At 40.7% G+C, this 21064-nt stretch overlaps 1 protein-coding gene across 2 annotated transcripts; it reads left to right on the top strand.

The window, feature by feature from the left end:
* Positions 1–4667: 4667 nt before the first annotated feature.
* RRP9 (ribosomal RNA processing 9, U3 small nucleolar RNA binding protein) lies at positions 4668–20720 on the top strand. 2 transcript variants are annotated; one of them, XM_081935659.1, is made up of 15 exons: positions 4668–5145; positions 6288–6370; positions 6766–6866; positions 8238–8305; positions 9237–9278; positions 11956–12082; positions 13572–13696; positions 14535–14627; positions 15270–15370; positions 15503–15637; positions 16799–16861; positions 16949–17094; positions 18469–18548; positions 19722–19795; positions 20525–20720. In XM_081935659.1, the coding sequence occupies exons 1-15, from the start codon at positions 4960–4962 to the stop codon at positions 20628–20630; spliced, it is 1530 nt and encodes a 509-aa protein (XP_081791785.1). In that variant the 5' UTR covers positions 4668–4959; the 3' UTR covers positions 20631–20720. The 2 variants fall into 2 exon arrangements, 1 of the variants encoding a protein (XP_081791785.1); XR_014173820.1 differs by lacking the exon at positions 20525–20720 and having other exon boundaries at positions 16954–17094; positions 19722–19778.
* The last annotated feature ends 344 nt before the right edge of the window (positions 20721–21064 follow it).

Raw genomic sequence — 21064 nt, 5'->3', positions numbered from 1 at the left:
GTATGGGCATGTAGTTTGACAGATTCCCCAAAGGAGCTAGTTTTCATTTAAAATTGCAGCCTAATTGTGATTGAAGCCACAAAACCACACTGCAGGCAAGCAGGAATAGATAATTCATAAAGAGTTTCTAAGCTTATTCACAATTTTGTCCTCAGATTATATATAATTGTAAATTTTCACCTCCAATTAGCCTTTTTACAATTGTATTCCTTGGACAAATCTTTATATCTTTCTATTATAGGCATTTGGAATTCAGTTTTCTCATTAAGCAGATATTCATGGGAATCCCATAAACAGAACAATATTTTTTTCTCATTGCTTTCCAATGTTAATAAGCATAGTTCTGATTTGCTCTCATTTTCAACAAAGCATTTAAGGCTATTCAATTAAGTGGCCATCATAATACCACTAGGATTGCCTTGTTCATTCTTAGGAATTGGCAAGGAGAAAGTTACTTAATAAGCATATTCAAACTAGTAGGCAAAATATGAAAGATATAGTGCTGAGTTACAAATGTAATTTATATGCAAGTCTTCAGTGCAATTTCTTAACAATGCACAAACATGCAAATTTCAATGTCCAAGTAGCACCTCCCAATGAAATCAAAACTCCAAGGCAGGCATTTTCCTCAAAGGGCTGACAGTCAATTTTGTCAACAAGAGGGATGGTTTTTTTGTAGCCATACAACACAAACGTAAATGCATATGCAATATAGGAATGTGTTGGAGATAAATTTGGGGAAAGAAAAACTTTATTTCACCTGATCCAGAAACTATCCTAGAAGTTCTGTACTGAATGTGGCGTAATATGTCTGCCCTTATTATGAAATAGTTAAAACATCATTAAAGACACATACAATTACAACTATTGCATAAAAACTATACTCACAAGAAACATGAAATTACAAATTACTGTATAAATGAATTGCCCTTAATTTTTTCAATCAAAAGAACAAAACCACACATCCCGAGCATATGAAATATTAAACCCAAACCAAGATTTCCTACAACAGCCTTGGAAAAACCTCCCATCATGGCCAGGATGAGGTCATGAGAGAGGCATTATTTTGTATTTAAAATCCCCTCACAAAGAATTCTAGCTAGAGAGCTATTTTAATTTTAAATCTTTCCTCTTTTGCCATGTCTTGCATTTCTGCACAAGCTTAGCATACTAAAATGATTGACAGACAAGGCCTCTCTAAAAGAAATAACAGCTGCCTATGCTTACCTATAGTATAATTATGAGCTCCCAAAATAGGTTAATATGTTTACTTTTTCCGTGTACTTCAGTATTAAACGATGTAAGAATCTTGTGATTATAAAATCATTCATATATTATTTATTTTATTTTTATGTTTTCCATGTTAAGGCATCTCATTCATCAGTAACTGAGTGGTTTGCAACAGGTGAATGCATTAATTAGATCTATATCCTGCCTTTAATTTAAAAAGCGCAAGGGAGGATATACAGCATTGCTTCTTCCCATTTTTCCCTATGACAACATCCATATGAAATAGACTGAGCTCTGAGAGGGTGACTGGCCTAAAATCACCCAGTGAGGCTTCCATAGCTAAAGGTGATCTATATGTAGAAGCCAATCACTTTCTATTGGTAGAATAGGAAAAGGATTCTTCAAATAGGAAAGTGACCTATTCATTTTCAAAGCTGTACAAATTTAAAAGGCGGCTGATGAAAACGATGAAACAGAAGGAAGGATCCTAAAATGGTCAAAGGAACATGCACAATAGAAGATTTTGAAAAGGATGATAAGGCACACAGGCCTCAAGAAGGAAACCAAAATAGAAACGTTTCCAAATAAAGATGCTATAAGATATTGAAATGACCAGATAAGAAAGGCCTGCCAAGAATGGACCAATACTTTTCTGTAGAGTGTGCAAGCAACGGAGTGGCACAAAATAATTCATGTCTGTGCCTAAAGATGTGAACAAATGCATACAATTGTTCATAAAAATATATAAAATATACATTCCATGAATGAGAATATATGAAAACACCCAGGAGTCTTGTGAAAATAATAGCAATAATATCTTAAAGTTGCTTTTTTAAAGAGGCAATTGGACTGTGTGGTTTCTGTCCACATTTTCGACAGAGAGGACCACTGATTTGAAAGAGGGGTCAAAGAGATCATCTATATCAAAATTAAACAGCCCTGTCTCAACAGAGGTGATAAATACAACATCATCTATCTCCAGTCTACAACACAGTCCTTTCAACAATTCCAAGAAGGCTCCCCATCCATTTGCATATTTAGGTGACCCTTGAAGGAAGAGAGGTAAGGCTACATAAAGACATGCATAGTAAGCTACCATGATCTCAGTAGCTGATTACCTAACCAGATGTGGGAAAAGAGGAAAGGTTACGTACAGACATGCACATTACAGCCATGATCTCAAGTAGCCATTTATCTTTGAGCCCATGATCTCACTGAGCAGAGACAGGCCGTATCCGGGAGTTATGCGAGATTCAACGTTGACTGGGATAGCCTTCTGGATTCACAAGGGAAAAAGGAGGGAGTAAACCAAAAACAATACTGTTGCTTTCTAAGCTCTATTCTGCTGATTGAAACGGTATAAAAGCCAAATAAACTCTGCGTAAGGCAGAGACACATTTTGGACATCACTACTTGATGGATTTCTGAAAACCTACAGACCCTGATGACACAGATAAACCTCCAGGTGGCCTCCACAACTTGCTAAAAGGATGCAAATGACCAGCTGTCTGCAAGCAGTATAAATCCGTCCCTTCCCCACCATCCAGTCAGACTTGATGAAGTTTCTTAAATGAGAAGATAAATATCTCAAAGAAATCCAGTAAGTCCAGTTGCCTCTTGAAAAAGCACCTTTGGGACAACCATGACCTGCATGACAAATAGCAATAATAATGCACCAGTCGGTTTTCCAAGGAAAAATACAACATAAAAGATCTGCACGTTGCCTTCTATTCATTACCTTCCAATGGGGAAATCTCAGCAGCAAAGAAATACTCGCTGACAGGTCAGTCATCAATGGCAGATAAGTTACAACCACTCACTTATTTTACTAGCCACTTCCTTGTATCTACTAATATCAAAGAAGTACATTAAAAGTCTGCAGGACAGGGAGCACAAGCAAAATAAAAATTAGCCATTTCTTAATCTACATAATTTGGTGTTTCAGAGTCTTTTTCTACTGAGGGAATCCTCTGGGGATTAACTTTTAGTTCCTGTGATTCTCTGCCACCATGAGAGTGGCCAAGGAGGATGGGAATTGTAGTAGCCTGCAGCTGTAGAACGTATCAAGATTGTCACAGACAACTAGGTAAACAACTGTTTATAAACCGGATTGAAGTGTGTTTTTTGTCTAAAAGTTGTTGCAGGGACTCTAAGCCTTTCAGAGTTAGCTTCAGTAGTAGGAATACTTCCTTACTCCATCCCCTAATACCAGGAGCAACACCAAATCCTGTTCTGTAGGGGGAACTCCTGCCACGTTTAACATTGTTTGGGAGACCCACTTTATTGAGAAATTCATCCCAGGACAACAAATCAGGGCAGCTGTTGTTCATCCTTCACGGTTCCCTCCTTTGGAAACAAACCATCAAAACAAAGTTAAAGTGCAGTCTATTTTTAAAGCCCACCTTCTCTTTGCTTGGGGTGCAAACTCACCGGAGGGAAGGGCGTGTGTGTGTGGGTGTCTCCTCGTTGCCCGGAGGTCCCACCGGAGGAGCCAAACGCCGGCACCGGGCGGGCAAGCAAAACAAGCCTGGACAAGCCAGCGGTCGTCAGGGAGTGCCGCTGCTTCCCTTCCCGCCCCTCCTGCCGGGTGAGTTCACCCTTTAATGGCGCAGCAATGGCAACACGCCTCTCTGGGGAAAATGCCAGGCCGGCCCAGCGGTAAGGAAAGGGCGGACAGCCTGCGCCCCTCTTTCCTCTCCGCTGGCCGCGGAGGAAGCTGAACTAACTCCGGTCGAAACGTGGAAAGGATCCGATCGCCAATGGCCCGATTGGAAGGGGAGACCCGCCGCGGAGACAGGTCCGCGATGATAAGGAGACAGCTCCCTTCTCCCTGCTTCCACTGAGTCAATTTGGTTTAACGCAGAGGAATGATGCTTTCCGTCGCGATCTTTCGTCAAATCGGGGGTTTATTCACGTTTATTATTACCCGTCCAGAAAGCGAAGATGGAACTTTTAAATAGGTCGAGTTAGTGCAAGCGGGAAATACCCGATGCCCAAGAACATCGGGTTTTTCTAAAGGAGAAATTATCCGACAGCGAGAACAATCAAACCAATGGAACAGCTTGCCTTCCGAAGTTGTGGGTGCTTCGTTACCGGACGCTTTCAAGAAGAAACTGGACAGCTATCTGTCAGAAATGGTGTAGAGGGTCTCCTGTTTGAGGAGAGGGTTGGACTAGATGACCTACAAGAACCCTTCAAACTCTGTTCTGTTCTATTCTCTTCTATTTTCTTTTCTATTCTTCGATTCTATTCTATATTATATTCTCCTATTTTATTTACTCTATACTATTCTATTCTCTATTCTATTTATTCTATTCCATTTCCTATTCTCTTTTGTATTCCACTCTGTATTCTATTTTCTATTCTACTCTACTCCACTCTACTCTATTTATCCTGTGTAATTTTGTGGGCAAGTTAATAAAGAAATAGCCACAACCCTCCTGCATCGCTTCTGGGTTTCTGCGTTCAGCAGTCCTCGCTTCTGTCCCTGTGCAACATAATCCGCGATCGATTGCGTAGGGACGGCTCCAACCCCTGCAGAAGGGCTGCCTCTCCCTATTCGGCATCCACTTCAGCATCTCCGACCTTCCCACCCAGCGCGCTCCAAGCGCTCCCGAGCAGCGTCCTCCCGCCGCCGCCTCGGAAGCAATAACGGGGCTGATCAAGCTCCATTCCTTTGAACCAACGAGAGGGAAGAAACGGAAGGCCTTTTCGGAAGAATGGCAGCCAATGGGGAAGACCGGAAACGGTTTTGTCCAATGGGAAAGCGCCGGAGGTTGGCTCCGGGAGCCACGTGTAGGAAGCATTCGCCGGAGACTCCGAAACGGCATGGCGGCCCCAGGTCCGAAAAAAAGACAGCTAAGACAGCGAGGCGCGTCTGCGTCGGCCATGGCGGCTGGGCGCAAGAAGCGAAAGGTCAGTGCAGGGGGAAATGGGAGGGAAGGCAGCTAGGCTACCGAATGAAGGGGATCGAAGAAAAGGAAAGCCGTGAAAGCAACAAGAGTTGTAAGAGAACTTCCGGAAAAGAAACTACTAACACTGTTACTGCGAATGGATGTCAGAAAGTGTAGTGCATGCTTGTTGATTTTTTTTTTTAAAGGCTAGAATGAAAATAGTAGGATAATTTGGACAAATTTGAAGTTGAGGTGGTTACTATATGCCACGAGTGGTGAAAATCTTGTTGGTTGTGAAGTCGTGTCGGACCATCGCGACTCCATGGGCAATATTCCTCCAGGCCTTCCTGACCTCTACCATCCTCCGGAGTCCATTTAAGTTCACACATACTGCTTCAGTGACTCCATCCAGCCACCTCATTCTCTGTTGTCTCTTTCTTCTTTTGCCCCCAGTCTTTCCCAGCATTAGGCTCTTCTCCATTGAGTCCTTCCTTCTCATTAGGTGGCCAAAGTATTTGAGTTTCATCTTCAGGATTTGGCCTTCTAAGGAGCAGTCAGGGTTGATCTCTAGGACTGACTGATTTGATCGTCTTGGAGTCCAAGGGACTCACAGGAGTCTTCTCCAGCACCATAGTTCAAAGGCCTCAATTCTTTGGCGCTCAGCCTTTCTTATGGACCAACTTTCACAGCCATATATTGCAACTGGGAAAACCATAGCCTTGACTAAACACACTTTTGCTGGCAGGGTGATGTCTCTGGTTTTTAGTGTGCTGTTTAGATTTGCCATAGCTTTCCTCCCCAGGATCAAGTGTCTTTTAATTTCTTGGCTGTAGTCCCCATCTGCAGTGATCTTGGAGGCCACAAAAATTAAATCTGTCACTACCTCCATTTCTTCTCCATCTATTTGCCAGGAATAGGGAGAGGGCCGGATGCCATGATCATAGTTTTCTTAATGTTGATGTGAAAGTAAACCATGCATAAAATATATGTAGAATGATTAGCAAATGCATCAACTTCTGTTGCCTATGCTCTGCTAATGATGAGAATTGCATTAATGGACATATTTGAGCCTGTTTATTCCTGTTCCTCCAGCTTTTCAATAACTGAGTGAAGGCATTTATTTAATCAGTTTTGATCTAAAATACATTTTTTTTTACTTCCTAGGTCCCTGCTAGTGAAGAAAAAGTTTGGCAGAAAGCTGGCTCCAAGTTGAATGAAGAGATCTCTAGTGATTCTGAACCAGATGTGTAAGGATATGCCAAAGTGTCTTGGTATTTTTCTTTTCTAATTAGGAAGCTCATGTCATTAAATTTAGTAATTTGCATAGGAATTTCCTGTGGAGATGGTTGCACGCAGCTGATGACGAGAGAATTGTGCTATGAGACCTCATGATAATATAACAAGTGGTGGGATTCCTGAAATACAGTTCTTTGTGGCATCACTTAATGGCCCCAAAGGTCTGTTACTTTAGGAAGTACATAAGATGTAACATTGAATAAGGTATTGCAAATTTTCATAAAATTGGGATAAAGGACCAAAGTATTTCCTTTGAGGGAATTGGACAGTATTTTTCTCTTGTTGATGGATAATTGTTGCATGATACAAAGGATTTCTGTGCAAATTGTTTATTTTCCATCTATAGCTCAGAAAATAAAAATGAAGCAGAAGAAGAAATTGATGAGACACCACAAGAGAAGAAACTGAGATTAGCGAAATTATATTTGGAGCAGCTTCGCCAACAAGGTGAGGAGAAGCTAGATTTAATTTACCGGGACTGTTAAACAATCAGATTAAAAGTTTTAATATATGAAATGAAACCAGTCTTTCTGTCTATCTATCTACCTGTTAAATCTGTTAAATCTATATAGCTGTTAAATCTGTTAAATCTATATAGCTGTTAAAGCTATATAGTCACTATTGTGACTTTGGGCAGTTTATAAAATGAAAAAATAAAAATAACCACAAAAATAAAAACATTAAAAACAATAAAATTATTAAAAACATAATCAGCAGGCACGCATCATTCATTTTCTTAAATGTGCAACTTATTAGCAAGTTCTCCACCAACATCCTGAGATCAGGTGGCAAAGCCATATCTTCAGAAGGCCAGGTGGATCACAGCTAATCTTACCCTCCGAGGAGAGGATGTTCAAAAGGGTGGGCACCTCAGAAGAAAAGGCTCTCCTCCTGGATCCCATCAGATAACTTTGCACCCACCATATGCCCTTTCTGATGGGATGGATAGGTGGATTTGGGTTGAGGTGGTCCCTCAAATATCCTAGCCCCCTGCCATGTAGAGTTGCACCTTGACACAAACTGGTAGCTAGTTTACGGAGCAGAATTGTAACTTGCACTGCTGCGGATGTGTGCATAGCTACCCATGCTTTTGCATTTCATACCAGATGAAGCTTCTAGATGCTGTTCAAGGGCACACCCTTAATAGACTCTATTGTAGATAAATGATTTTGATAAAGGAATAGAAGGGGAACACATCAGATTTGTAGACAACACTAAGTTGGCAGGAATAGTGAGTCCAAAAGGACTTTCAGATGGTATATTGGGTTTATCTGGGGCACTGTCACCCATCCAGAACTAAAGATGGTTAATTGCCAAATCCTGTGGGTCCCAAGACCTGAAGCCACTCAGTTTTGCCAAGGTTAAATTGAAGTTTGTGGTTTCCCTATATATAATCAACAGTACATTAATTACATACGTTACTAGCCTATTGTGAACTTTTATTTGCTTATTTAACTTTACAATTGTTTTGAAAAGTTCAGTCTCAGAAAAGATGGCTGGGAATTCATCTTGAGAAGTGTGGAGATTTTTAAAAAATATCTTTTAAAATCTTTTTAAGCCATAGAAATCACAATAGTTTCCCAAAATTTATGAAATTTAATATGTGTTTTTGAAATCAATTTCTCCACAGCTTTAGAAAATAATTTAACTTACTGGAGATACCAAATACTTTGGGGCAAAAAACCCTCCTCCTACTGGGTAACTGATTGGTTCTGGTCATTTGTTTTGCTGAAGGATCTTCAGGATTTGAAATTGATTACAGATTGGATTCTTTGATTAAGTAAACATTGCTATGTCTATGATTTTTGCCTCTGGCAGAAGAAGAAAAGGCTGAACAAGAGGCTTTTGAGAAAGACCTGGTTGCTGGCCGATTAAAGGAAGATGTGGTGAGTAGGACATGAGGTAATAGACTGGAAAGAAATTGGTGCCTCTACCTATCCCGAATTGGGCATTAGAAAGCTTAAACAACTCCACCTTCCTCATGAAGAAATGGTTATCTTCTCACTGGAGAACAGTGGAATTCATTGCTTCCCAAGCTTCAGGCTTTGCAAGGCTCAATTCTAGTGGAGTGTGGGTGTTGTTTTTATAAATCAGTCACTCCTACATAGAGAAAGAGATTAATAATATGCAAAAAAACACAAGCATGCTTGTATGGCTATGGTCCATCTTTAAATGACACAAAGAGTATGAGGGCTTTTAGACATAAAGTCAATGGTTTGACAGGGAAATTGTACAGTCTAAGAAATGATATGCAGAAAGTTTCCTTCCTCTTGTGAACTGAGCATCCTTTCTCAAAATTCAGAAGTATAGTGACTTCTCTGGCATTTGTAATCTGATAACGTAGTGTCATTTATTTTTATATCCACAATCACAGTTTGTAATCGTTCTGATTATTTCTGGGAAAAAAACAGGCTGTAAAAAGCTGAGTAATTTTGGAGAAGTGACTTTTTATGGCTTTTTCCACTTAATCCTTGGAAACTAGTTCCTGTCTTGCTTCCTTTCAGTCAAAACCAATAAGGTAATAATAAGTCTGATACCCTCAGTGTCAGTTTGGTAGAAGTATGAGGTGAAGTTCTTAAACACGAGATCTCAGAAATTTGTCATTTACTCATTGATTCTTTTGTCAAAACTGAAAGGAGATTCTGATCAAGTCCATATAGAAGATTTAAGGTCATCTTAAAAAGGGAAATTAATCCAATTTAATATTTAGCTATATGTGGGTAGAAGAATGAGAGCCACATACTTTTTACTAATTCATGTATTTTGTGAAGTAGGAAGAAAGAGTCAATCTAATTCTATTTTATTTGTCCCCCATAGCTTGAACAGAAAGGAAAATTGCAGAGACAAATTGCCAACAGTGTAAGTAGAAACTTTTCCTCCCACAATTATGCAGAATTTCAAAACACCTGTTACTCTTTCTCGAACTACATATGGTATGACTGCCCACACATCAGCTTATGGAGCCTTTTTATTATTTGAGATTGTTGTAGGATTTTGCTAGTTTTTATATGTTATTTCCCTAAGGACAGAATTATTTAATTTAAAACATTTATTCTTACACTCAATTCTGGGCAGTTAACATTGAATTAACAGTCAGAAACAAAAGCAAAAAAGCAGGAAGAGCTGGGCCCAGACATGTTGAGGTTAGGAGGCATGCCTGCTGGGGGCGGAACAGGTGCTCGCACAACCCCCTTCTCCAGCTGGGCAGAGCTCCATGCACTGACGTAGGGGGTATCCCTAATGTGCCAAGCCACGGGAGCTGGGGAGCGGGCAGAGCACCACGTGGATTGGCGCCTTAGGGATACCCCCTAGGTCAGTGAATGGTGCTCTGCCCGGCTGGAGAGGGGGGTTGCCAGGCGGTTGCTCGTGAGCTTGGTCACTTCATGGTTGCTTCGCCCCTGAGGCTGTGCCCGGCTCTTCAGGAGCTTGTTTGCAAGGGAGCAGCTGCCCAGCAACCCCAAAACAATAAGCCCTCTCCCATAATAAGCCCAAGGCCATATTTTGTAAGTAAAAAAAAAATAAGACCCTGTCGTATTTTCAGGGAAACATGGTAGTAGCTTTAAGTAGGTTCCCTCGCACATATGTGCTAGTAGTTTCCGGTTCTAGAGGGCGGTGCTCATCTCAGTTTCAAAGCTGAAGAGCCAGCGCTGTCCGAAGATGTCTCCATGGTCATTTGGCTGGCATGACTAAATGCTGAAGTCGCACGGAACGCTGTTACCTTCCCACCAAAGATGGTCCCTATTTTTCTACTTCCATTTTTACATGCTTTTGAACTGCTAGATTGGCAGACGCTGGGACAAGTAACGGGAGCTCACTTTGTTACACGGCGCTAGGGATTCGAACCGCCAAACTACCGACCTTTCTGATTGACAAGCTCAGCGTCTTAGCCAATGAGCCACCGCTTTCCTAGTAGCTTTATGTACTGTATATATTAAATATGAATGCAGAGAAAGTCCTGAGGAACACTGCAAAAGAAGATTGAACCTCTCTCCCTCACTAACACCAACTGGCATCTCCTCTAGAGGAGTGAAAACCACTGCAGTATTATGCCCCCATTCTCACTCCTACCCTGAGCTAGTCTGGAATCATATCATGATTTATAGTAGCAAAGGCCACAGAGAGATAAAGAAGTAGGAGATCGGATGCACCAACACTATTCCCATCGATGTTCATCCTCAAATGCGATTGATGCCATCTCACTGCAGTATCCAATTCTGAAACCAGACTGAAGAAAGTTGAGATAGCCCATTTCCTCTGAAACTATAGTCCAATATTCTTCTCATAATCCAAATAAAAAAATAAAGTGTAGACAAAAATTATTCAATAGCATTTTAAATAGCAATTTTTTTGTGAGGAGGAGGCAAACCACTACCTTCTTCGGTGCAGGATGTGCCACATTCCTGAAACGAGGATGAATTCTGCCTTGACCCATCGCATATTTTCCCCCTCCCCCCCAAAACTTTCATGGATCTAATAAGTGATCCTAGAGACTTTTACACACATTGGCTAAATTCTCTCTTTGTCCTCCAGCAGCACTCCAGGCATCTCTTCTACTATTTTATCTTCCAGAGTTCCTCTGAAAATGAGGGCTCCCAGGGATTCCCAGACGGGGAGAGGCTGCCAGATACAGTCTAATTCAAGACTGAGGTTGCGATTGAGGCCTCAGTTGAACTGTGTATCAGCAACAACCAGCTCCCTCAGAAAGCTAGCAGAATCCCTTAGCCACCTGGGACAGACCAAGTGAATAGATCAGCGATGGCGAACCTTTTTTGGCTCGCGTGCCACAAGTTGGGGAAGCGCAGGGGGGTCGTGTGCGGGCGTGCCACACCCATAATGCAATGTGCGACCCCCCCCAGTGCGCATGCGCGCACAACAGGCACGACCCCCCCCCATTTTTACATGCTTTTTTCACCCTCCTCAGGCTCCAGAGGCTTTATAGGAACCTGGGGAGGGCGAAAAGAGCCTCCCCCGCCCTCCGGAGGCTTCAGGGACCGTCTGGAGGCTTCCCTGAAGACTTCGGAGCGTTTAAAACGACCCTCCAAGCAAACCAGAAGTGACTTCCGGTTTGCTCGGAGGGTCATTTTAAGCGTTCTGAAGGCTTCAGGGAAGCCTCCAGACCGTCCCTGAAGCCTCTGGAGAGCCTCCGGGGGGGGGTGGGGGCGGCTCTTTTCGCCCTCCCCAGGTTCCTATAAAGCCTCTGGAGCCTGGGGAGAGCGAAAAAATGGCTTTTAAAAACGGTGAACTCAGCTGGCCAGCGCGCACATGCGCGCTGGCCAGCTGACAGGGCAGTGCCTCGCGTGCCCTGACAAATGGCTCCACGTGCCACCTGTGGCACGCGTGCCATAGGTTCGCCATCACTGGAATAGATCCTACTTCTTTGGTGAGGCACAGTTGTTGAAAACTAGGGAATCAAATTCCAGTTAACACTGTCGTAAACCTCAGTGGTATCTCAGCACTGAACAAGTTGGTTTGCTGCATTTTTTTTCATTTGTATTTGTGGTTTGGAATGCTGATGTAATTGGTATTCTCTGAATAGTTGCAGCCCCCAGACATACCTGACATCAAGATACTACGAGGCCACCAGTTGCCCATCACCTGCCTAGTCATTTCACCAGATGACAAATACATTTTCTCTGCATCCAAAGACTGTTCGATCATCAAATGTAAGTCTTATTTTCTGCAAAAGACGATAAACTACAAAAAAAGAAGAGGCATGAAAAAAAGGATTCTAAACTTATAAAAATTTATATTTTTATAACCCCTATAAACATTTTGAGTTTTTTCTATAATTATAGCAGGTTCAAAGGATCAAATTTACATTGCCTGAATTGAATAGATCAGTATTGGAATAACGGAGATCAGACTTCCAAATGCTGAGGGCCAAAAATTGTAATCAGCATACTTTTATTGTATTGCTGCTTTATTCTTAATATGCTCCTTTCCATTGATATATTACCAAGTTATTCTGGTATTTTTGACTTATTCTTGCAATCAATCTTCCAATTTTAACTACTGTATAGAAATTTGGGGTTTCTTTCTTTATAGAATGTACACTGTAGAGTGTTTATTTATACACCTCGCATAAATAAACACTCTTCAGAATAAAACATTTTAGAACCCTTATCTTTCAGCAGAGGATTTATTTGTCAGTCTCTGTTGTTTTTGCATATAAGTTGGCATTGTTCTTCTATGCCAAGATAGGGGAAGGTGGGAGTAATCAGTGGCCTACTGCAAATATGTTTGCATCGTTCTTTGAGGCCAAGGTTGAAGAGATCTGCTACAAATTGTACTATAGAGTTGGGGTAGCTCACAGGTAATTTTGGAAAATTCTTGACCCATTTTTAAAAAATGTCTTCATCTTGTAGATTTCGAATAAGTGGACAGAGTGTGTGAAAAAATGAGGGCTATACACCAGGTGTGAGACTCTTGCCTCTTCTGGGTGATACATCTGATTAAAGAAAGTGGTTTATGCCACTGTGTGAGAGAGATGTGTCACTTCCCCAGTAATAATAAGAGTAATAACGGGCGGGGAGAGAGGGGAAATGAGGTGTGACTCAGATAGGCTTCTTCTTAGTAGAAGCATTTTATTGAACAGCTTCCCTTTGGAAATTAGTTTTGCCCCTAAATGTCCCGCTCTTCTGGAAACTCCTGAAAATTGAGTTATCTCTCGGGATATAGATTGCAGAGCATTGCATCAAGCCAGCTTGCTTATGAGACCTTGAAGTTAGGTTGGCTTCTATGAAATGATTAGCTTGGCCTTTGATCACTTTTGTAAAATTTAATTCTTTAGTAGACTTTGGTGTGGTGAACAGCAGCATTCAGCAAAAGTTACAGGCAAGGTGGAATTGGAAGAAATAATTATTAGTAAATTAATAGGGGTCTGGAGAGTGAGCAGGATCTTACTAACATCATACTTAACATATTTGAGTCCTTTTCTGTATGTTAGTATATTTACAGTTGAAGTGAGTGAAGTGCAGTTCCCGAGTCACTTATTCATGTTTTTGAGGCAGTTGAAGCAGGATGGAAGATTAATTTTTTCTCAAATTGTGGATTTTACTAAAATAATTTTCGATGCTCTGGCTTGCTTACTCTAAGGCATCAGAAAAAGAATTGCAATGCTTGAAACCTGACTTGAGCATCTTTATGCTGCAGGGGATGTTGAGAGTGGAAAGAAGCTCCACGTGATACATGGAGGGAAAAAGGGGGCAGAGAGCAGCCATGTTGGACATGCCGCACACATCATCTCAATGGCTGTCTCGTCAGATGGCAAATTCCTGGTAAGAAGAATCTTTTCTTCTGCTGCGCTGAGGAAAAGAAAGCAACGCCATACAGTTCTAGCAGTGTTGCCAGAGATTTCTAAAGTTTGTTTTCTCCTCTGTGTTGCAAAAATGATGCTTTTTGTGGTGGTTGGTGATCTTAGATTCTCCTATATCAGGGTTGTCAAACTGGATTTCTTCAAGGGCCAGATCAGCAGTGTAGTTCTCCTCTGCAGGCTGGCACAGGGGGTGGGGGTGGGGGAATGACGGGGTGGGACGGAGGCCTCCTGCAGCACTTTGCCGGCCAAAATGGGGTGTGGAGGGCTCACGCAGCCCCGCCTCACCACATTTTGGTTGCCAGAGGCATGGCGAACTGGTCCTTTGCTATTCCCAGGCTGACCCCATGGTCCAGATTTAGGCATCCTGCGGGCCGAATGCAGCCCACAGGCCTTGAGTTTGACACCCCTGTCCTATATCAACTAACTGTTGAGTTATATATCCATCCTGTTCAGTGCTGTGGGATCTGTGTATCTTGAGGAAATTTCCCTGAATCTAATCAATGGATATAATAGGCACCTCCATTCACATACACAGGCAATCTCCCTTTTTGCTCCAGTCAATTCTATTCCTTTGTTTTAGCTGGATTCCCTTTCTCAAAAAAACCAAAAACCAAAAGGCAGTTAAAGAACGAGGTGTTTGAGTTATGCTACTGTGAGGAAAACATTAGGGCATTAAAATAAGTGTGTCCAGAAGACTGAGTCACCTGAGTTTCTATAACAGTAGACCCATTACACAGAATGTGTGCGTAATGTGATAGAAGAGGAGAGAACTGAGCAGGGTCCTTCTGTGTCGCTTCTAGGCCACAGGTGACAGGAACAAACTCATTATGATCTGGGAAGCTGCAACCTGCAAACACCTCTATAAGTTCACAGGCCATCGTGATACTGTATCGGTGAGTGACCACATCCTCTAGAGGTATTCGTACTTATAGTTAAAAGTGCATTCATGATAAAGGGGAATGTTTTTATGGATGCTACCACTATGTCTTTCAAAAAGAATTTTAACAGTTGAAATGTTTGTACAACAATCTGGAAGAACGACTTTGTATAAACAACTTGCACTCCTCAATCAACCATCAGCCAAAATGATTTGAATCCTTTTTGCTGCATAGATTTTTCTACACTAATATTATTTTTTTCAAACAATTTTGTTCTTTTGTAAATTGTATCACAGGAAAGCAAAACAATTTTTTTTAAAAAAAATGGGGAATCAATGTTAAATGTATCGAGGCAAAAATTTGCATTCCCCTCTTCTCTTTACCATCCCCGCTCCCACCATACAAACATGAAAATCTCTGCTTAAAGTATAATGAGTACGGTGTAACAAAAATATTTTTTAATCTTGTTTTATTAAACAAGTATAGATGGTGTTTATTCCACCCATACTTTGTATGTGTTTTTCACTCTAATAGAGAAATCCACATTTCTCTCTGGGACAATTAGATTGGATATGGTAAAGAAATCAAAGATTCATTTTGCCTGCCCTTGGGCCCATCTCATTCCATCTCTTCCTCTTCATGCTTTCTCCCTTTCAGGGCCTATCTTTCCGCAAAGGGACTCACCAGTTGTACAGCGCTTCCCATGACCGCTCAGTCAAAGTATGGAACGTGGCAGAGAATGCATATGTTGAAACCTTGTAAGGAACAGTTTTATTGATATACACGCTGAATACGTTAGCGCCTACATAGCTTGCAATATACCCAACTGAAATACTGGATTCTCAAACATAGACAGGCCATAACTGAATCTCATCCTCTTTCCTCCCAAGGTTTGGTCATCAAGATGTGATCACAGGCCTGGATAGTCTGAGCCGGGAGTGCTGTGTCACATCAGGAGGGAGAGATGGCACTGTCCGAATCTGGAAAATCGCTGAGGAGTCCCAACTTGTGTTTTACGGACACCAGTAAGTGTGAGAATCATTGCCTATTCAAGCTTCTTTTACAAAGTGTATTGTTTCGGAAAGAGAAATCTATATGCAGCATATTAAGAATAAGCTACCCCACTGTGCTTTGTTGCATCCCTGTTATCATCAAAACTAAATGCATTGATGAATGTTTTTTTTTTAAATTGGGTTGTGGTCAGCTGGAGTTCTAACTTATTTGCTCGAATTGTCTTTAGATCTTTTAAAAATAATTTGATCAAATATTTTTTAGATCTTTTAAAAAACTTATTTTTAATCCTCTCTTGGAACTGGGTGAATCTATAACTTCATGTTGCAGTCATTTTATGTCTCCATCCAAGCTATTTGAGAAGGTTGAAGGAATTGTAAGAATGAGGTGAGATGTGATGTGAAGTGAGATGAAGCAAAGTACTAGAAGAGGAAATGGCATGGTTAGGAAAGCACCGTTTTTGAATTGAACTTTTCCCAACAAACATACTTACCGTTTCTCCCATCCATGTGATTTTTGACCTATTATGCGAATGTGAATCACTTTTAGTACATGAAATGACCAATCTGGCGAAAGATAATCTTTATATTTTGCAGCACACACACACACACAAAAAGTATCTCATGAAATGGGGACAGGCTCACTTTAGAAATTCACTTTCTAAAACTTCCAACGCTGGGTATGTTTTTAAAATGAAAATTTAGCAGTGCAACTCTAAAGCGGCTGAAGCGTTTTTTTCAGCTTGTGTGAAAGCTTTTTTTTTGGCTCCCATATGTGCTGAAGAACCTCTTCTGAATCATTTTTAAAGTATGCACAGTCATGTCCATTATTTGGGGCTTGTTTATTGGTTAGTTTTTGGTAAAAACTAGGAGCACAGTGTTTTGCAATATAGTCGTGAAGGGCTCTAGAGGTTACAGAACAAGTTACAGAATGCTACAGATTTCCTAGTTGAAGATTATTTTTCTTGACTGAATGGATGTTGTTCTTTCTATCTAGGGAATGCTTGAGAGATTTTGCAGTTTTCTCCTTTTGTACAATATGCAGTTTAAAAGTTGAGTGTCTTTCATTATAAAAAATATGCTCTGAAGCATACAGCGTAGATTGATTACTAGGAGCCTGGAGTATTTGCATTGCTGATTTATTATCTGTAAGTATGGTTTTCCTTTTGCCATTAGGGGTTCAATTGACTGCATCCAACTCATCAATGAAGAGCATATGGTGTCTGGTGCAGATGATGGGTGAGTATACTTTGAAACTGCAACTCAGTAAAAGAAAAACCAAGTGATTCCTATCTGATATGTAATGATTGTGATTTTGTTTCCAAGGTCAGTTGCCCTCTGGGGTCTCTCCAAAAAGAAACCACTAACAGTAGTGAAGCGTGCCCACGGTTTTCATGGCACGAAGGGCCTAGAACAGCCATTTTGGATCTCTTCAGTTGCTGGTTTGCTGAACAGTGACGTCATAGCTACAGGTAACAAAGATATATTTGTCTTACTTTTCCTGTTGCCTTTAGGGCTAGGAAACCAGATAATGCTCTTTTTCCCCCTGACATTAATAAAAAACCAGTGCAGCATTTCAGCTTATAATCCTTTATACAGTTCTAGGAAAAATCATATGTATAAGTACTTTGAAGTGCATCCTATTATTTATGGTAGAGCTTACTTCTAAGTTGGCATGTACACGATTGTCCTGTCGCCGTATTTTTTAAAAACAATCTTCTGATTCCCAGCAATCAATCAAGGACATTCCAAGATACTTATGAACGATATTCAGAGGCGTTCACTGCTCTGACTTTGCTGTTTCAGGTTTTGCCCGGATGTGTCTCTGGTTAGAGACATTCTGGTATCCCAAAACTCTCCTTTGGGTTCCATTATTTATGGAGATCTGATAGCAATAGCAATTGCACTTAGATTTACATACCATTCCATAGTGCTTTACAGCACTCTCAGTTTACAGAGTCAGCATATTGCATCCAACAATCCTTTTACCGACCTCGGATGGGTGGAAGACTGAGTCAACCTCAAATCCTTCAGGACTGAACTCCAGGCTGTGAGCAGAGTTAGCCTTGCAATACCACATTCTAAGTGCTGCATTACCAGGGCTCTGATGTCTTGGTGTCAAGGATAATAATGGTTTTAGATAACAGCTTGGGTTTATAAATTTGGATCAGTGGGTTATTCCTATTAAACAGATCACGGAAGCACAGACTGAGAACCAGATATTCTTGCACTTCCCATAGCCACGAGAGTAGTCACAAGATTGCCTCCAAAATTTACTGCTGTCTTATAATTCTTAAACTATCAGAAAGAGAAAATGATTAAATACACAGGAGGTAATAAAACAATAAAATAAAATAAATACATTAAAAATATGGTTTTGGCCTGAGCCATGCTTGGGTCATAGAAGTGTGGTCCATGGCTAGAGTGATGATCTGAAAGGAAATCTTAGTAGTGTAGATTACATGAATGTTTCTAGTACAAATAAAGAGCATGTAAATTCTATTCTATTATGGCTAAGAAGCACCAGATTACTTGCTTTTTAGGCAGAATAATAGATAGCTGCTAGACTTTTTAGAATTAGGTGCTGTTTATTTGTATATGGTATACAGTATACTAAAGCTCCTCATGCTTATTTTATGTTCATCGGGGTAAGAAAATAGCAGCAACAATTACAATAATGTCTTAAATTAGGAAGGATAAATGTTAGATTGGGGTTTATCCATTAATCTCTGTGCTCTAGGTTCTTCAAGAACATTACTTGAAGAAATAGGGAAGTGTCACTAAACTAGACTTTTTTAAATTGAATGTGGACCTTTTAAAAACATTATATGCTCTGCTTTTGACAGGTTCCCACAGTGCCGGTGTGAAATTGTGGAAATGCGGAGAAGGATTTCGGAAGTTGGAGCTCCTCTTTGAGATTCCCTTGGTGAGGAAGCTGCTTTGAGCCTTGGGCTTAACTTCCAATGTAAACTTTTTCCGTTTGAGATTCATATTAAACTAGTTTAAGAAACAAGTGGAGCAAGAGGAAATAACATTGTGGAGTTGTTGCAGGTGGAGTGAACCTGGGAACTCTATGCAAGAGTTGCCTTGTTAGTTTTAGTTACACTTTTCTCTCAGCTTGTTCCCCTTCTATCACAGGTTTGACTGTTCCAGGGATCTTCCTAAGGAATCCAAGGTTACACAGTGTAGATGAAATGTTTTGAACATTACAGGAATCCACTTTAATGATTAGTTGGGTGTGTAAATGAGTTCTTCCTCAACAACTTATGGAAGCTAATTCATATTGCAGCATAACCCAATAGGTAGACCTCAAGGCTTCCTTTTCGGCAGTCAGGAGCATTTAGCCTGATACAGAAAACAGGTGTCTGCAGATCACTTGAAGGCAGGGGTGGGATTCTACCGGTTCGGGAGAACCAGTAGCTCCGACAATCAGCTGGGAGCGAACCGGTTCACTCCAACGAACAAGTGGGCTTGCCCGCCCAGTTGCATGCTTTACTTACCTACGTCTTCTCAGCTGAGTCACGCGGCAGAGCGGGTTGCTACACCTCAGCTGTTTTCCTCCACAGCAGTAATACGAAAGGTAAATTTTCTCCAAACTGGGCACACGCTTGATCACCGAACCGATGGTTAAAGCGGTAGGATCGCACCACTGCCTGCAACCCTTTAGTGGCTGTTGCCCATAAATGGAAGGTTGCTTCAGAGTGTGTTCTTGAACTGGAAAAGGAGCTTCCCAGCATCTAGCAAATGGGATGGAGCAGGAGGCCTTCATTACTGTAACTCAGATGAAAAGTTTGCTCAACTTTAACCTTCATGTGGACCCCTTTTTTTCAAATTTCCAGCAACTCATAACTGGGATCCATGTAGTCAACTGACTCCTTATGGCTGCAAAGCAAAAATCTGTTTCTGTCGCTATCCAAGTAGAGGTCAAAGACTTAAAGGTTAACATTGACTGTGACAGACATGGCAGAAACCAGGCTTCCTCCAGTGTGGACCCCTATACATATATTAGGACTTCCAAACTTCCCAAGCAACACACCAGGGGAAGAAACAATTACCTTTTTTTTTTTCAAAAACTATATCTCGGTTTGGTTTTTTTCAGGTTGGTTTTGTTAATAGCTTGAAATTTGCAAATTCTGGAAACTTCCTAGTTGCTGGAGTTGGACAGGAACACAGGTATGTGCACATGGATTCCATTCACATTGGCAAATTTTACCCATGTTCTCTCCCAGATTGAAGGTCAACTATCCTCTGTTAAAAAATGTCCTACTCTTTTCCCGCAAGGTTTTTTGAGAACATAGATTGAGATTTGGGCTTGCCTAGAAATTCTTTTAGTAGAAATTATTCCTGGAAGTGTCACTGGCAGGTGATTATGTAGCAAAGGCTGAGGAACTCCCAAATAGGGATGGATGTTTGTAGCAAAACATTTGCTACAAACAGAAAAATTTGGGCAGGACAGAGAGGTCACTTCTTTTGCTTTAGTACCCCGACTTAGCTAATCATAAGGTAGTTCCCTCATGCATTAATACCAAATTGTAGGTCATCCTGGGATGTTCTTGTTGCAAAGATCAAAACAAAATAATGAGCTTTTCTTCAAAATAGAGAACAGTAAGAGGTGTGAAATTGACTGCCTTTTCCAGATTTGGGGATTGAGATATAAAACCCTGCTGTAAAGCCACACGGAAGAGAAAACTGTCCTTGTATTTTAATTCCACCCTTGTCAGTATCTTATTGTTTGGCCTATTATAATTTTTGGTGGTTTTTTTTTTCTATTTTACAGAATAATTGCTAGCAAATATGAATAATAAAATGCTTCCTTCAGTCCTTCTGTAGGTTTCCTATTCAAGCCGACCAACAGAATGTTTCATAAGCGGATGCTTTTATTTTTTCTGGGTTGTATTTCAGGTTGGGTCGTTGGTGGAGGATTAAAGAAGCCAAGAATAGTATTTGCATTATTCCACTCAAGAAGACCACAGCAGGCAATTCACAGAAATCGTCTGAAGGCTCCTAATGCTTTCTTTCTGCAAATCTTGTTCACATTTCATGAATTACCTTATATATTATATATATTATCTATTAAAGCTATCTCGTATTTCTAGAACCTAGAGGTCATTTTGATTTTTTTTTTCATTTTTATTTCACTGTATGGATCAATCACACCAATCTCCTGGAAACTGAAACATTTTGTGTTAAACCATAAAATGGCTTCCTTGGTCTTGGATTAGCATTTTGTGTTACCTCAGCCATTCTGTATAGTGTCAAGACTTTTTCACTTCTGTAATCTTTGGCAATTCAGATGTACTCTGGCAATACATAGTGGTTTATGATCTCCATATTCTCTACTTAGGAATTAACAATACAATTATATGCATTTTATTAGAAGAAGAAAAATTGTTCACTAGGACTTGTGTTTCCTTCAGCCCTGAAGTATAACCCTGAAGTAAG

This window comes from Natrix helvetica (assembly GCF_964273705.1).
Source record: "Natrix helvetica genome assembly, chromosome: 1".
Taxonomy (NCBI): domain Eukaryota; kingdom Metazoa; phylum Chordata; class Lepidosauria; order Squamata; family Natricidae; genus Natrix; species Natrix helvetica.
This window is presented reverse-complemented; position numbering and strand designations above follow the sequence as displayed.

Coding starts and splice junctions, on each gene's coding strand:
- RRP9 (XM_081935659.1), top strand. CDS start 4,960: ATGGGGAAGACCGGAAACGGTTTTGTCCAATGGGAAAGCGCCGGAGGT. Junction 16,862..16,948: donor GTGTCTGGTGCAGATGATGG/GTGAGTATACTT, acceptor TTTGTTTCCAAG/GTCAGTTGCCCTCTGGGGTC. Junction 19,796..20,524: donor GGAGTTGGACAGGAACACAG/GTATGTGCACAT, acceptor GTTGTATTTCAG/GTTGGGTCGTTGGTGGAGGA.